The following is a 17,884-nucleotide window of genomic DNA, read 5'->3' on the forward strand; positions in this document are numbered from 1 at the left end:
GGTAAATGGTGGAGGCGCTCGCTTTTGCTGTTAGCTGCAATAATTGTTTATTGGCAGCAATGGATTTAAATTGTTATCGATTGCAGAGGCTGCGAAACAATTATAAATGTCCGAGTGTGAATTCCGGGGGGCTTGTGATGCTTAAACTTGTGCCATCGATAAATATGATATTTGATTGTGTCTATTTTGGGTTTTGTTTGCATTTTGAATGCAGCAATCTACACGATTCGTTTCTGCTTCAAAATCAAATATATTTTGGCTATGTGTTTGCTCAAATTGTACGTTTTGTACCATTTCACACCACTTTACTTAACTGTTTAAATAACAATAACATTTAAAGTCTTGAAGAAACACAAAAAATGTCTGTTGGTTCAAGAAATTCACTTTGCTGCACTAAACTTTTTGGTATTGACAATGGAATGTTAAGCATTTAAAATGGCTTAGCCGTTTACACTGATTATTTCGAGAAACTTTTTATTTAAGCTGACTTTGCAGCACAATTGGCCAGACTTGACGGTCCGCCGGAGGACTTAAGTTCGCTAGGCGGCTGACGAGATGTTGCCAAAATGCAAAACAAATACAACAAACTACAGCAAAGAGGGAAATCAAAACGAGGAAGGACTTTCCGCTAGAGGAAAAGGAGCGTGGGCAAACAAATCCTGTCGCATAATTTTTGGCAAGAACGTGAAATTAATTATGCGCAAGAAGAAAAGCGGCAGGCTGGAAAAGGGCTAACAAAGGACCTCGGGCAACATCCTGGCCAAGTCGCGTCAGCTGCCAACAATTTTCCTGGCGCCCAACAGGAGCATTCGGAGCATTTGGTCTGAAGCATCCGAGGATTATGTTAAATTTAGCGGTGACGCTGACACACAAGACACTTGGCAAAAGGTTCTCACACAATGCCCGCAATAATTGCGCGGAATTGGGAATGTCTGGTGGGTGGTGGGTGGCGGTGGGCGTTGGACAGTGGGCGGTTGGCGGTTTGGGGAACGGGCAGCGGTACAGCAGAAGGTGGCCATTAATTGTGCAAAGTCAGTGCGACTGAAAAAGGCAAAGTCAGTGCCAAGTTAACAGACGCCACTTGCCAAAAACAGTCGGAAAAAATGCTAGCTCCCAGACATTCTGGATTTAAGGCAAACAAATAACCGATCTGCCGTATTAGTTATACGGTTTGTTGATGCATTCATGAGGGCTCTATGAATATATAAATTAAAAAAAAAAAATATATAAAGATCATGTAATCATTTAAGGTTTAAAATTTAGAATTAAAATAAGTTAATATACACTCAAATAAAGACCCATCCTAAATTTGATATCGATTTCTACTTAATTTTGGATATTATTTTTTGGGCCTGTTTAAGGAATAAATATGGAATAAATCATTAAGGAATAAATCATTCTTAAAACCCAAATTATCTGAAAACGTTCTAATTTAAAGATAATAAATTCTTAATTCAAGAAAATGGTTTCGCCCCGAAAATGTTCTCAAATTAAGAATTCTGTTTTAAGAATGAAACGTTCTTAAATTTAAAGCCCATTTAGGCTTGAAAGACGCCCAATGAGCTTGGGCTTTTTCTGAGTGTAGGTTATTTTGTTTGTAGCTTTTTTTCCGGTTGTAATATGTTCAAAAGACATTCTTTTTCAATTTCTACTTGGTAGGATATTGCTTTGTGTTAATTTATAGGCCTGTAAATATTATTTATCGGATAGTCCATTTAAAAACTGCTTCAATGAATGAGTTGTATGTTTATATATGTTATAATATATTTATTCTTTATGAAAATTGTTTAAACCATTTAAGAAATTCGAAATATTTGTTAGAGTACCTAACCATTTTACATTTACATCAGTGGCAATAAAATAGGTATGTAAATTTATTTTTTAAAATTGAGAAATCATTTTTTTAAGTGAACGACAGACGAAATGGAGTTGAAATAAAAGGACGATGCAAGAGAGCAAAATGACCTCAACGAGGTCCTGCTCCTCCTTTTCCATATTCCATTTTCGTTTCCTCCACCTCTCTATTTCGGCATGCCATAAATTTGATGCTATTTTTATTGTCATTTCCATGGCGAGGCAAAATGTTTGTTTAATTTTAAGTGCCGACCGAAGGACTTCCCTGTCCTGTTGGGCCGCCGCTACAACCCCAACAATTAAATACAATTTCGAAAATCCCGAAAAGTGCGTCGTTGTCACAGCAAGAAAATAAACAAGAGACCGGAATAAAACGAGCAAACGAAGAGATAAATCATGCACAGTTCTCGAACGACTCGCTTCTATTTATCAAGCTCAGCGGAATTCTTTGCGGAGGATAATTTGGAAAATGTGGCGGGGGAACCGGAAATATATATATATTTTAAAATTTGCAAGGAAATTCGGTTTTTGGCAACGAAAACGGTTCGCTTTGCTGAGCATCTCACATTTCTATAGATGCCGGAAGTGTAAAGTCATCTTCGAATGTTTAGAATATCAAATAGGTCTTAACTGACTTAAAATATACAGAAATTATATTATAAAATGTATCCAATTTGAATCCCATAATTTCCCGTCATTTTATTCACAAAACCCCATTACATTAGCTGAAAGCAATGAAAGCTTTTCGTCGGGAGCGGGAAAGACAACATTTCCTTTTGCGGCTGGCCAAATATTTGCATTAAATTTGGCCAAGTGGCAACGTTTATTCTGCTATTATATATTTTTTCTGTTCTGCCGGTTTTACTTGCTTTCAATTGCGTTTTTTACCCCTTCTTTTTTTGTGCCACGGCACTTGATTTTCTCATTCTCTATTTCCTCTTCATTTTTCTTCGCTCAGAGTGTGTGTGGGGGTTATTTTTTTTAGTTGTACAACAATTTCTTTGTTTGCTCTGTGCTTTCGTGGCGAGTTAATTTTGCATTTCCGCTCATTTAACTGCATTTCCACCGCTTTCCACTGGTTGCCATGGGCCGGGCTCAAAGTGCCGTGAAGTTGTTTTGGCCGCAGGAAGTTCATTTGTAGAACAGGCAACAGAAGCGAAAGTCATATGAATTTCCCGACCACAGCAGGCTATGAATTGCCACTCGGAAGGAGCAAAAAGATTTCAACACTGAATGACAGGAACAGTCAGAAGAGCATAGAGAAATATATATATTTTACAAGGCGAAATGGAATCAGCGGCCCGAAAACGAAAAACTCTGGTCAGCCAGAATAATGTAAGTATATCTCTAACGAAAAAATCATCCACCAAAAACTAATTATAACCTCCGTAGAAACCTGTGACCAAAAGAACTTTCACCTTGCCAGCAAAACCAGCAACCTTTACCCTTCTTCAAACAGTTAAGAAACCCCTCAAGAAGTTCTCTTCAGATCTTTTGAATCTGCCAGAAATTCCCGCGGTCGATGCTTTTGAGCGAGGATATGAAGTTGAATCTATTTTGGATATGGTACAGAACATCTACAAGGAGCAGTTTCTCCTTATTAAATTCAAGGATCTTTATGAACCCGAATTGGTTCCTTTGGAACTCGCCTTGGAACGTGTCCCTCACCTGCTTTCCGCTTTCTACCAGGAATATGTCCAGGCCTGGCAGAAACTGGAACAGCAGCAGAAGGACGTTTCCCACTAAATTTAAGGAAGAAACTGAAGACTTTAGGTGAAGTGCGAAACTGCCACGCGTTTATGCCGCATCCTTTTGTGCAGTCCCGAGTCGAGTTTTAAATAATTTTATGCCTATTTGCCTCGTGCAGCTCGCAAAATTTCACACCTCAGCCATCAAAAGTTGGGGCGGACGTGCGTGCCAGAAGTTTCTGCCATACGCAAATAAAGGATACCGAAAGGATACAGAAAATGTTTGGGCATGGGCGTAAAGTGAACTTTTTATATGGGGGTTTCGGAGAAAGGGTTGGGAGTTGTAAAGCAAAAAGACATTTTTAATCATTGGTGATATTATTTTATTGCCTTAAAGGTAGTAGTTCTTGTGCAAGGAGAAACTATTGATATTAATTCTATATAGATATTAGCTTTTTGTTAATAATAAAAGCTTTTATTTTAATATATTCGCTATCTTGCCTTTTGCTTTACTTTCATATGTCCAAGAATGTCAAATGTTGCTGTCTGGTTATCTGTCTGCTGTCTTTCCCAGAGTTATTTTAGGAGCAATCTTGTTCTTATCTCTGTTTTTCGGTTAAATACAAAATAATATAAAACAAATTTTCTTTCCTTGCCTTCACATTCTTTTTTTCTGGTCAATCCTAAACACTTTTTGTTAATTTTTTCATAACCCTCTGTCTACGCCCCTGCCTCATAAAAATTATATGTCAAGCGCAAAATCTCGGGCAAAGCGAGTTGGCGAGAAAAATTGCTTAAAGATGCAAGATACAAAAAGCTCGGTGAATATTTCGGGGAGAAGGGCAAACTGATTCTATCCGCGTTAGACAGAGTGAGGATGTGAGTGTGGAGTGAATGTGCACTGGATGTGGATGAAAGTGCGAACGTGAATTTGAAACGATGTGCATGCGAGGAATTCGATTATTTAATATCTGAATTTGATTCAGCATCTCGGGTCCCAAGTTTTGGAGTCTTTGGCAGCAGGTGCACTTCCCCTTTTCCGGAGACTTTACGACGTCCGACCATCTGTGCAACTGCATCTGCATTTTTATGGGCGTGCGGGTGTGCAGTATATTTGTTTAACTTATGTGTGTCGGATCCCGTTCATTGCACCACCCCCTGTTTTGGCCACCACTTTCACTGCCCCCTTTTTGGCCCTAAGCCTGCTTTGCCTTTCGCCGCCCCTGCAGCAGCCAGCTGTTGACTTTTATTGTGGCTTGACATTAATTTGTTAAGTGCACCATGGCTGCCTGCCCCCGGAGCTGATGCGGCCACGCCCACAGAAAACCTTGTACGAGTCAACTGGGGGGCGTGGGAAACTTTGAGGTGAGAAACTTGTCTGTCGGCAACATCTTTGCACTGATGAAATTCTAAAATTATAATAAAGCTGGCCAACACGGTCGAAATATTTATGCATCACCGGAATTTTACTTCAACTGGATCGTAAAATATATCTGCAATGCCTAGTCCATGTTATTATTCTTAGGTGACAAATGATTTTAATATTGGGTCAAAAAAAAAACTTAAATGATAAGCTAAATGTATTAACAATTTCTTTAAGTACATTAAATATTAAAGCAGTGTACATTTTCTTTTTGTCAGGTGTATCCAGAAAACTTACATTTAATATATATGAAATATTTTTAAGTTTTATAAAATAATGAAGCTTAATAATATAATATTTGTTTCTAAATATTAACCATATTTTAAGTACATTAAATATTCAACCTAAAAATGTTGATAGTGTACATTTTGTTTTTGTCAGGCGTATCTAAAAAGATAAGATTTTATACATATGAAATATTTCTTACATTTTATAAACCGTACAGATCGAATCCTATCCAAAATCCTATATTTTTCGTACACTTTCCTTGCTCTCCCTTTTAGGGTTAACCGGGATTTTTGTGGCAACGGTTGCCAAAATCGAAATCGAAGCTGGACTAGCGGCCAGCAGCCTTGGCATTGTTGCTTTTAATTATGCCCAATGCACTGTGAAAATGGTTAAAAGTGCAAATTATGCGCCGCAAAATGCTGCGGCTGCAGAATGATGCCCCATAATTTATGAGCCACCATGCGTTCATTTTCTGCATCACTTCCGTTTCCGCTCCCCGTTTCCAATTCCAATTCCCCTCGCCGACCATCCCATTATGTTGTTAAACATTCGGTTTGGTGTCACCGACGTTCCCATGTTGTCTGTTGATACAAGTCGCCTGATAGGCGTAATCACGGAAAAAGATACAGTCCCAGGCAAGCTTATAAAATGCAATCGTGACTGGAGTCGTGAGGGGATTAGGATCGGGGTTTAAATGAAATAAGAAATTAGTTTATTGTTTAGGGATGTGTTAAAAGAAAATGGTTCAAAGTATAATTGAGTATGAAATGATTTACATTTTAAATAGTTCTTATAAATGCTCCCACTAATCTACGTTATATAAATTAGGCGTTTTCTTATAAAAATCTAAAAAGGAAACCACTCAAATATAAATTATATTGTTTTTAATAGGGTTAAAATTTTTAATGACTTTTCAGTAAAGTATTTAAATATTTTTAAAATTTTTTTAAAGTAAATTTAATTTAGTTAGAGGTAGTTAAATGTTTCTTTCTATGGGGCGACTCACGCAGCCATATCCACAGACCAGCTAAGCGAATTACACCCCAGCAACCCACACGCACATGGCAATTCATAGTCAGATGCACACAATATTTGTTTAATTAGCCCGTATTAATGTCGCTGCAAGAGCAAACAGAGGTGGCAGCTCATTATGAGAGACGCCAAAGAGCCAATCGGCATCGTTATTGGCCATTGTAGTCGGGTTGGCCACTAAACAAACCGAACCGAAGCTTTCTCCTCCCGTGCATTTCCACATCCCTGACCTGACCCACTATTCGATTTTCATTTTCATCGCCTATTGATTCAGAAACCATTTGCCTCCGCCCACAATAAATCCGCTTGTGAATTCAATTGTGGCGTTTATAATATTGTGCAACGACTGCCAGCCGACAACTCTCTGGCTGTTTAATGATGTGATTTCTGTTTTTGTGCTCTGGGGGATTATGGCGAGCTCAAAGGTTGAGAGGAATACACTCTGAGAAACATTTCAGATCGCCCAGTAAACTTCGTTCAGGCTGCCTGTTCGTTTACATCGTTAACTCACCGTTCCAAACACACAGCGTTCATAGTCCAAATGGCCTGCAAAAAGAAGACCAAGTTGTGGGACTCAATGGCCAAGGATGAGATGAAGACCACCACACAGGCGATGCTCGAAGAGGGCGCCAAGGGGCTAAGGACGATTTCCACGCAGGAGAAAAAGCTGGTCAACTTTCAGTCATTTAATATGGATGAGTGAGTGGAAAATTATCCTGTTTAGGGAAATAAAAGGGGTCCTTGTGGGTAGTATAAGCCATTAAATTGGTCTGATGTGATAACGGAATTATGGCTTTTTCTTTTAATCAAAAAAAATTCATGTGATATTGACATGTTGAAAATTTTTAAAAAGTTTAGTGCAGAATTAGTAATTTATAACTGAACTAGCTCTTCACTTTGCCGTGGTCGGAGAGACTAACCACATTTGTTCTTTATAAAACTACGTTGAAATTTGAATAAGTAACTAGTAACTAGTAACTAGTAACTAGTAACTAGTAACTAGTAACTAGTAACTAGTAACTAGTAACTAGTAACTAGTAACTAGTAACTAGTAACTAGTAACTAGTAACTAGTAACTAGTAACTAGTAACTAATAACTAATAACTAGTAACTAGTAACTAGTAACTAGTAACTAGTAACTAGTAACTAGTAACTAGTAACTAGTAACTAGTAACTAGTAACTAGTAACTAGTAACTAGTAACTAGTAACTAGTAACTAGTAACTAGTAACTAGTAACTAGTAACTAGTAACTAGTAACTAGTAACTAGTAACTAGTAACTAGTAACTAGTAACTAGTAACTAGTAACTAGTAACTAGTAACTAGTAACTAGTAACTAGTAACGAATAACGAGTAACGAGTAAAATTAACTGTTTTCCTCAGTCCCCGCTATGGATCTTCCGATATCGATGACATTATGGAACCCCCAATGCTGTCCAGTTACACACGACAATATTCCCAACCGTACCCGAATCGTTGTAAGCCACTCGTTCCAAAAACCGAATCTCCAGATCCCTTATTTAATCGCAAGCCCAAAAACGATTTTGAGTTCACAACGGGCCTGGATTTTAAGTTCCTAGATGATCATATGCACAATCTATCCGAAACGCGCAAGAAAGTCAACTTCTTTAGGCAGTTAAGGTAAGAGCTCCTATTACTAGCAAATTCCTCAATAACAAATTATTTTAATGCACAGGAATCAATCTTTTCTTCTGTACTAACATGCAATTTTCCGAGTTGAAATGTCAAATTAAAAACTGCTAATTAATGCACTTCAACCCACTCGGTGTAGGACATAAACAATTTGTTACAATTTGACCCCTTCAACGCCGGAGTCACGCAACATGGCTCTTATTTTAAAAGCTTTCAATTGTGCCATGATTATAAATTACCCCTCATTATGTCCCGAGAAAAATGTGTCAATTGCATTTTCCGTTGGCCCCATCGCTTTCAATAGAAATCAATTAATTTTGCATAAATAAACTGGATTGTCAGCGTGGTCAGGGGAGAGCCATGTGCTTGACTATTATTAGGTTAAAGCTGGTACACTTTTCTTGGAAAAAATAGCAAACAAATTGCAATTAATAATGCAGAAGGCAGAAGGCAGAAGCGAGCCAGCCAGGTCGCTATATCGCCCCGGGCACTGGCATTGCTGCCAATTTGCATAAATGCTAGAAGAACTCTCCCGGTGGCCAGTGGCCAGTGGCCAATGGGCAATCGGTCGGCAGGGTGGTGTCAAACTAATGGCAGACTATGACAGGGATCTGATTTATTATGCACGGTAATTAGTTTGGCCTCCTTAGCGTCCAAATGGAAGCCAATAAACCAGGCTGTCATGCCGCTGCATTGATTTTGGCCCGAGGAAAGCGCGCAAAAGCGATGGATTTCCTTCGTCTACCGCCGCGAGCATCGCTTCGATGGAGTGCCATGGCATGGCTATGGCTATGGCTATGGCTATGGCCAAAACAGAACACTCTCCGGCTGGCAGGAGCATGAAAGTCGAAATGAATGTTCCGAGGTGACAGCCCACCCGGCGGAGGAAGGAGCAAGACTGGCTGGGGCCCGGCCATTGTGACTGCACAGAACATGACTCGGACACGTTGTCCTTGCGCTGCAGCTCTTCATCAGGATCCCAGTGAGGTGAAAGGTGCATTTGTGATTGGCTGGGCTTGAACGGAAAGGCATCAAAATCTGTCTACAGTTACAACAAATTTTTCAAAATTATTGTTCAAACTTTCAATAAAGTTATTATGTAACAAAGTGGGTTGTATGTGACATTTTGAATCAACCAGGGTCTATAAATAATGAAAGAAAGAAAAGAAAAACACCAAGCGACTTTTAATCCATTTATTTTCAATAAGATTTTTAAATAATTGATTTTTATAATGCTCAAAAAATTATATAATATCAAAAAAATGAAGCTCAATAATAATGATTATTGTTCATTTTAAAACATCGGCGTAGATTTTGTGAATTTTTTATTGTTTTTCTCAAAGTCATTTGCTTATAGAGTGATGTTAAGGGCACCCGACTTTAAAAAAAGTTATTTAATTCGTATAATATGCAAGGATATTATTATACGTTCAGGCCAATTTGCCTAAATGCAGAAAATGGTATCGAATCAAAACGAGGGAACCATTGGAACCATTGGGTGGGATTTATAAGTATAAGGGAGTACCACCCAAGGCGCTGATACTTAAAAATATTACAAAATACAGTTTATAAGATTATGTATTTGGCAGTTTGATAATATCAAATTATAATACTATTATTATCAAATTGATATTATAAACGTGTTCCAAAATCAACAGTTGTTGTATTCCTCTTAAATCTAGAGTACGTTGAATTACCACTCAAGCTAAATGGTATATTTATAGAAATAATTGCTTATAAAGCCAAGCGAGAGACCTGTGACCATGTCACTTGACTGTTGGCTTGTCTGTCAGTAGAGTGACTTTCTGGAAATCATCCCGCCCTCCGATAAAAAAAATCAGTTCTCCGCAGTGGTAAGTGACTTGGTTTTATCATCGCTTTTGGTGCAAACAAAAACCAGCTTGGCGACGTTGTTTGCTCGACATTTTGGCACATTCCTGCCAGACGCCTGCCCACATTCGTCAGCCCGAAGGACGAGACAGCCGAGGCAAGGATGCGGGAAGGGGGCGGCAGTCTGTGAGGCCGATAAGAGCTGTAAAGCCCCCTCCACCCAAAACGCACCACTGATAAGGATAAGAGCTGACTTTCACCACACGGCACATGGGTCCTTTCACCAACGAGTGGTATAGTTAACCACCACAAACACAACTCACCACACACCAACGAAAGCCGGCTCTCTTTTGTGCGACTGCGTCGGGTCGCTCGGCTTATCCTTCGGCTGTGATAAGACCCAGCTTCGTGCGATGGCCGAAGTCCCCGTTCGGGTCACCTGCTGGCGGCACTCGGGGCCCCCAGTCAGTTCACTCGGGAGCGTGGCGGAGTTCGTTTAGCGGCGGGCCAACGGTGCGGATACTTGACTTGGGCCTGGGCCGAGCTGCCAACTGAATGTGTGAGGTGTGCGAATCTCGGCAATCTCGAATCTCAATTCTCGGGTGATATCCATCAGGCAAGCGACGGTCCTACCAAAGATCAAAAGTTCCCAAAACACCCCAAAAAGTGTCAAGTGAAGGCGGCTGAAACACAAAATAAAATTAAAACAAAAAACGAAAACAAAACAGGCAACAAAAAAACCCGTGCTCGTGTGTGCGCGTGCATGTGTAATTAATTTTTGGCATTTAAATTGGCCAACACCGGGGCTTTAAATCAATTTGACAAATTTGCATTTTTCTGTTGGGACCCAAGGAAAAAAAAAAGGCAAGCCCGAGCCGAGGCAATTTCATTTACAAATTACAAATTGATGTGCCCGAAATACAGCAGCAATCAGGGGTCGTCAAAAGAGGATGAAGGATAACGGGGGAAGCCTGCCAAATGTCCTTACAGCGGCTCCTTTATTCCTTTTCACTGAAATCGTTTGTCTGATAGGCAGCAACGTGTTCGGTTCGGCGGATTAAGTGGATTATGGGGGTCGCCTTAAGGATTAGTTCCTTGAAAATGTTCAGGCCATCAATCGGCGGGGTGTCCTTGTCAAGGCATCTTTTAAATTCGGCTTCCACTTTCATGGGCCTTTTGATGCTTAACAAGTGGATCCAATACATAGTTCATTTCTTATATTATGAGATTAGCCGTTTTTGAAGTGATTGGCGGCACTTGGGAATTCGTTTGAGTTTTTAATTTTATTTTAAACCTTTTTTTCAAAGCGTTTGCATTTTTTTTTAATTTTAATCCTGGAAAAATGTAAATATTTAAAAAAAACTTAGCTTTAATAATTCCTAAAAAATATTTATTTTATTTTAGCAGTCTGTTCTGCTCTTAGTTGTTAAAATTGAGATTCCCAGCAATAATAATCTCTTCCTATACCATTTTTTCGTTTTTATTTTGCGTTGTTCTTGTAACTCTTTTATAGTCCTGCGTAATTTCATGTTTTGCATACCAACTGGCCAACATAAAAAATTTCATAACTGATTTAAATACTTTTCTTTCCGCATACTATTACCCATTTTCTGTATTTTGCTTGATGTGGTGCAAAGAAATCTCGCATTTACACTTTAACGAAGGACGCTGAAAACAGGAAAATGGAAAATCGGGGGAAGCGGAGTGGCAGCAAGGAGTAATAATAATAATAAGAACAAAATAAAAGAAATGAGCTGAAGAAAAATGTCTGAAACGTGCCTCGTATGCAAATATTTGCAAAACGCAGACTAATAAGTGGAAGGAAGGCCAGGCGACAAAAGTGGTCGGAGACAAAGGGCCAGGTCAGGAAGGAGAAACTCAGACATTGTCTAGGTGTCGGTGTGCCCAGGAGCAACATTCTTCACCCATTCATATTTAAAACCTATCTTTGCATCTGGCAAAAATATGCTACTTTTTTCATAAATTAAAGAATCATTTCTCTCTCATTTATAACAATAACAGAAGTCTGTCGACGACCCCGACACTTCTAAAAAAAAAAAAGCTTATGTGCTCTCGCCTGAAATGGGAAAAATGAAATAAATTTCATTGCATAATTCATGGGCCACCAGGGATCTGAGGAGAGGGGTTGAGGGGTGAGGGGCAAGACAGCCCAACCGCTTGCCATTTTGTATGGTCATAAATCTTTTGGCATATGGGCTGCCATTTCCCATCATCATCAGCAGCGGGAAAGGAATGTGAAATCCCCAAAAAGCACACATGAAAAATATTTTAAAAATTAAATTTTTATTGTTCTCCCTTATCGTTAGCCAAATGCCCATAAACAATTCATCAGAAAGCGAGCAAACAAACGAATCCAAACAACAGATATTGTTTACAATTGCCTAAAAGGGCAGGAGACAAGCAAATAAAATAGTTTTGCAAATTCATTCCATGACAAGTGGCTAAAACAATAAGCACAAAACGTTTTAAAACTCTATCTCGAAATACAAACAATGAACGGCAGCGGCAACAGCAATATCAACGGCAGCAACAGCAGCAACACCAAGTGCAGCAGCAACATCATGGCAGCAATATCAACATCGTCAGCAGCAGCAGGTCCAGTCACTCGGTCATCAACGGAAACAACAACCATGTTCTATGGCTAATACAAAAGCTACAAACAACAAATCGCCAACAACAACTAAGCCAAAAGTTCGCCAAAGCATTTGATGCTAAAACAACAAAGGAGAAAACAACAGCAGCAGCAGCCACATCAACATTGGCAACACTTTTACGAGTTGCCAACTACCTTGTCCAACGAATTTTTATTATTGCACAAGGTAAGCGCCGGCTTTCCTCTTTTTTTTATATTTTATTTAGAGTTCACTGTAGGGGGGCGGCAAATTCATGTCCTCGGTCACCTTTGGCTGGCAAATCGAGCAGCAAAATTTAATGGTGGCCACTACATTTTACAGGGATTGTCAGAACCTGACCTATCGCAATTTCAGATGAGTTGAGAGTGCAAAGAAAGTTTTTCCTTTTGGCAAACAATTTTGGTGCAGGAATGGGGCAGATGGGATTACCTTCGAACAAAAATTACAATGTAAAGTAATGACTTTACTTGTACACTTTTAATGAGGATTTTTCAACAAAAGCTTTAAGTATCATCCGTTAAAAATGTTTGTTCTTGTAACTGTTGTTATGACTCTTAAAGATATAAGTAATACCGTAAAGTTTTGTTTTCGCCCATATTTGAGTACCAATAGTATTTAGGCTTTCAACCTTTGAATTCTTGAAGAAAATGGAATTTAATTCAAGAATAACATGTGAAATATTATATTTCCATGTTCTCAAGATCGCAAGATTTATATAAAGAGAATTATTTAATTTATAAAATTTTTATTACATCACCATTTTTTAAAAATATTTTTAACCAATTATTTTTTTTTGTGTATTTTATTGTATACTTTTTAAGACATCTTTTAACTCCACAAATAAATTTTTGTGGATATTCATCACTGAGCAGTTCAACTGAATAAAACATTTGCTGGATTAGTACTTATTTATTAACCATTTATTCCAAATGGTATTGAAAAGTTTAAGGCCACTTTAAGCTGTTGAATTGACCCAAAAACATTGAAGGGGGATGAGCTGTATGGTTTCTTAGGGGGAAAATGATAAGTCCCTGCCCTGAAGCCATTATCCCAAGCCATTGGCCACCCCTGACTTGTCGACCTCCTTATTATATGCCCCAAACTTGCGGGCAGAGAAAGTGCTTTCGCCGCAGAATATTGGCCAGGCAATTCACTCTCTCGCAGCTCAATTAGCCCCCCCATCCGGGCGTCTGTGGCTGGGATCCGGGGAAATCCCCGTAATTAAATGCAAGCCACATGCTTGGCTGACTAACCCACATCCTGCTGCTGCAGCACCACCACCACATTCCACTCGAACTGAAGCACTTGTCCGACATACATACATCATCTCGCAGGCGGTGAAAAATCGAAAAGAAAGCGATGACAGGCGGGCGAGTGGAAAAAGTTGTTCAAGTTACTACTGAAAATGCTTTTCAGCTGCCGCATGGAGAAATCCCTTTTTAATTTTTCATGGCTGCCTCGCTCAAAGTCAAAGCAAACACGAGACTGAACCGAAAGTCAGAGGATGGGGTGGCTGTGCAATGCATATGCATATACTGTAAGTCATACTTAACCCATCGCAAACACATTTCCCGGCACTCAACTTGGATTTTGACTGTGCTCATCTTTCATCTCGTGTCCAAAATTCAAAATTCCCATACGTTAAGCGTGAAAAATGGCTCGAGATGGACGAAAGGCAAAAGTATACCTTCCCCCTACTCCTCTGACCTGCCAGCCGATCAAATATTTGCATAGTAAATGGTTTTTATTATTAACTGTGTAAACCTCCATCTCGGAGGCTCCATCTTCGCAGGCGCCTTCTGTTTTTGTTCCGCTGGTGTCCAATTTTCATAAAAACGCCGTAACAAAGTTGTTAAAATATTTGCCCAACTCTCTCTAAGTGGCCTGCTTAGCCTGTGTTGGTGGGTCAGCAGCCCGGGCCCACACGGCGTATGCGTTATACACAGGAATCAATTAAATCATCTGCATGCTTTTAATTAAAATTCTCGTTGAGTTACATAATTGAGTCAGCCCATTTGTTTGGTTTTTATCCTTGGGTATGTTCGGCTTGTGTGAAAAATGAGAAAAACTTTACAGAGATGCTATTAATTTTAAAAAAGTCAATAATTAAAAAGTTTTTCAATTACCTTCATTGCGGAATTTATTAAAAGAACGTAAATCTTTGGTTTAAAAAAAAATTATTTTTTCTTTTTTAATTTTGATTAATTTTTTCATTAGTTTGATTTTGTTGCTATTTTTTTGCAATTCAAATATAATTTAACAAATGTTTTCTTTTACTTTCCATGTTTCAAGAATGAAATACTTTACAAAATAACTATATTTTAATAGATTCACAAATTGTAAGAAGTTTATTATAAAATATACAGAAATATTGTTAGGAAATTTATAAACTTCCCTCAAATTTATTAATGCTGGGTAGCAGACAGTCGTTAATTTCTTCTTCAAGCCATCAAAGTTAACACGCTTTTGCCCACTTTTATGCCCTGCCCTTTGCGGCCAACCGTTTTCCCCATTTTCCGACAGTCATGCACAACACTCACGTAAATAAAGCGCGAAATTTAAAGCTTGAATCTCATTAAAATGGTTTTATTGCCAAGGCAAATGGCGCCAGGGAAAGGGCTGAAATGCTGGGTATGGGATGCGAGATGCTTCCATTCCGTTACACATTTATTTTTCACCCATCCATAGTTTCATTCCAATGGAGTCGGCGCTGCGGGTGTCAATTTCATTGCACGCTGCTCACTTTGAAGTTGGCCAAAAGAGGGGGAAGGGAAAAAAGGGGAAAAATCGGGTGAAAATCGGGGGAGATACAGTTGCCTTAGCACAATTGAAATCGATAGCAGAAGAGTGAAAAACTACGGGGCGTGTTGGAAAAACCGCTCAAACTCAATTTGGAGCCGTCCATATATTTTCCCTTGTCCCTTTTTGGTTACCCATTTTCCGGAGTGGGGGAACCAATAATTTTCATTCCAACTTGGCATTTTTTGGCGGTTGCCAGACGCAGCACAAGCAGATGACTTCTTGGTAGGGGCTTTGGGAGGAGAATTTTCCAAAGGCTCTCCACCAGGCTGTGAGAGAAAAACCGTTTAAGTGGAAAATTACACTAAAATAGACACAAAATGCTATTTGTGGGTGACTGGCCAACAAGCAGCAGGGGTCTTTTATTTCTGCTTGTGAAGGCTGTGGGGAAAATTGCGGAAAATGGACCAGGGAAACTCCGACCTGTTCCTGACGTCATGTGTTGGCCTTTCTGCCAGCCAATGCACTTGGGTTGAGTGGGTTCGGATAAGTGGAGTGGAATCCATGAAGTGTGCTTCAGTCTATAAACACGTTTAAGTCCCGACAAAGAATTCATACCATTTTATGAAGAATAAGTCAATTTACCACTCAGTTACACAGGTTTATTATTGAAAAACATTTAAAATTATATGATTATATAGGAAAGTTAAAAATAAATGCTAATAAATGGAAACTTATTCATTGATTTAGTTTAGTATAAATAAAATTAATATTTTATATATTTAAAAAATATGTGTATAATGAGTGTTTGTTTAATATAAATATATTTTACATGGTCCACAACAAATTTTCAATATAATTTTTTGTATTCCACATACATTTTAAATCTTTATAACGTTCCATATGATATATATAGCTTTTTATTCCACTTCCTTTTCGATCGGTATTGGATGCCCTTAATCAGCGTTCTTTGGCAGCTCTTCGACAAATATCTCCTCTCGTTATCCCATATCTCACATATGTATACTCCCTACATGAGATGGAAAGAGCCCATTAAAGCATCATTCAGTCAGTGACAGTCTCGCTTCGTTCCTTCGAATTTCCCATTTGACAGTTCATTTTGCAGTGAGTGACGTTTAACGGAAAACAAATAGCAGAAGTACCCAAATGCCCAGATGGAAATTTTAAAGGACAAAAAAGGCTGACAGTTGGCCCATGAAAAATGCAGAGTGCCCAAAATAGTTGAGCAAAAAGTGGGCTGCAAAGCGATGAGGCTTTTAATTGTTTTCAAAGTTGCGATAGAGTATAAAAGTTAAAGTAAAGTGCAATTTTTGTGTTGACACTTGTCTGCAGTGCTTAAAAAAAAGGAAAAGAAAAGGAAGACAAAATGTAGCTGCAACAATCAAAAGTAAATACAAATAACAAGTTTTGTGAGGCAGCCACTTATGCATGTCCCATGTCCCGAGTCCCAGACAAGATGCGACACTGAAAGAGACGGCATTAGTCGGGGAGAAAGAGACGGCAGGGCAGCCGACTGCGAACAACAAGGCAGACAGACCGTGACTGCACATAAGGAGCAGGCTCATCATCATCCTCATCATATGCAGCCGGGCAAAACAAATCCTTATGCCACTACATATCCTTGTCTATGCCCCGGCTTATGACCCCTCATTCGCCTTCGTCCTTCGTCCTTCGTCCTTCGTCCTTCGTCCTCTCTGCTTCCTGGCAAAGGGACAATGCGATTCTTCTGCACTTTTTCCTCTGCTCGCTCGTTTGTAAGTAAAATCCCTTTGGCTCAGCATTTGTATGCCCATCATAAAAAGGACAACAGGAGAGAATGCGAATCATACCCCCTTTCCACCATTCGGAGTAGTTATTTAGGTAAATATGAATACGTGCATGTCTCTGCGAAATGCAAAATAAACCCGAAATGCACTTCCGCCTTAATGCGTTTTGTTTTTGGACAGGGGACAAGCCGAAATGGATATTAGTTTGGCTGATCCCGGGAAGCCCTGGTAATGCCAATCCCCCGTAATTGCGTGTGCTACGACTGCGACGACCCCATAAACCCGGTTCCGGGGGTCAGCGGGGGTCAGGATCCAGAGCAGGGGAATGTGAGAAATTGCCGCAAGTTGGCAGCTTTTACGGCACGTACCCGACTGCTGCTCCCAATTTCCGCCAGAAATATAACACCAGCAGAAGTTCGCCTGGAAATGCAAAGTCCTGGCCATGCAATATGAATGGCACTCAGCATACGGAAATGATTTTGCAAAGCTGTGGGAATTGGACCTTAAATGGATGCTCACTGGGGTTTCGATGTCAGATGTAACTGTTTAATTAGTAATTCTGGGCAATAATTGGCTAGGATTTTATGATTGCTGCTGCTAAAATTCTAAAATTTTAATCCGGAACATAAACTTTATTAAATTATAAATTATATGCTTTTAGTATTTCTAATATTTTATTAAATATTTAAATGCTTAAGTTATTCACAAACTTATTGTTTAGCATTGTTCAGGTGTTTTCTAGACAGTTTTGATTAATTTCATATATTTTAGCTGTCTGGGATTAATAGAGGTTAATATATTCCGGAGTAAATGATTTATTTAAATTTATTAGCCTTTAAATTAGATTAATAATAATAATATGATTCATTTTGAAAGTATCAAGGCTGCTAAATGTGCATAATTCAATATCCCACATGTATATATGCTGCTACCATAACACCACTCACATCGTTTATTTTACGCCAAGTGCCCCTTAATTTTGAAGTTTTCCCACCTC

General features: G+C 39.1%; 3 protein-coding genes across 4 annotated transcripts in view; all 3 read left to right on the top strand.

Moving 5' to 3' along the window:
- The first annotated feature begins 3,048 nt into the window (after positions 1–3,048).
- Positions 3,049–3,808, top strand: LOC119547957. The gene is made up of 2 exons (XM_037855007.1): positions 3,049–3,189; positions 3,247–3,808. The coding sequence occupies exons 1-2, from the start codon at positions 3,142–3,144 to the stop codon at positions 3,598–3,600; spliced, it is 402 nt and encodes a 133-aa protein (XP_037710935.1). The 5' UTR covers positions 3,049–3,141; the 3' UTR covers positions 3,601–3,808.
- A 2,874-nt stretch (positions 3,809–6,682) lies between these two features.
- Positions 6,683–8,263, top strand: LOC119547380. Its single transcript, XM_037854206.1, has 3 exons — positions 6,683–6,924; positions 7,608–7,865; positions 7,921–8,263. Exons 1-3 carry the CDS (start codon positions 6,767–6,769, stop codon positions 7,943–7,945), a joined length of 441 nt encoding a protein of 146 aa, XP_037710134.1. The 5' UTR covers positions 6,683–6,766; the 3' UTR covers positions 7,946–8,263.
- Positions 8,264–9,610: 1,347 nt separating this feature from the next.
- The window catches only part of LOC119547979, a 36,301-nt gene continuing 28,027 nt past the window's right edge, over positions 9,611–17,884 (top strand). The window contains exons 1-2 of one of the 2 annotated variants that reach the window (XM_037855032.1): positions 9,611–10,271; positions 12,035–12,547. The gene's annotated coding sequence lies outside the window, so the exon portion shown is untranslated. Of the gene's footprint in view, positions 10,272–10,352; positions 10,475–12,034; positions 12,548–17,884 lie in introns of those variants that run through there. The other variant, XM_037855033.1, reaches the window with a different exon arrangement.

Source organism: Drosophila subpulchrella, chromosome 2L, assembly GCF_014743375.2.
Source record: "Drosophila subpulchrella strain 33 F10 #4 breed RU33 chromosome 2L, RU_Dsub_v1.1 Primary Assembly, whole genome shotgun sequence".
Lineage (NCBI taxonomy): Eukaryota > Metazoa > Arthropoda > Insecta > Diptera > Drosophilidae > Drosophila > Drosophila subpulchrella.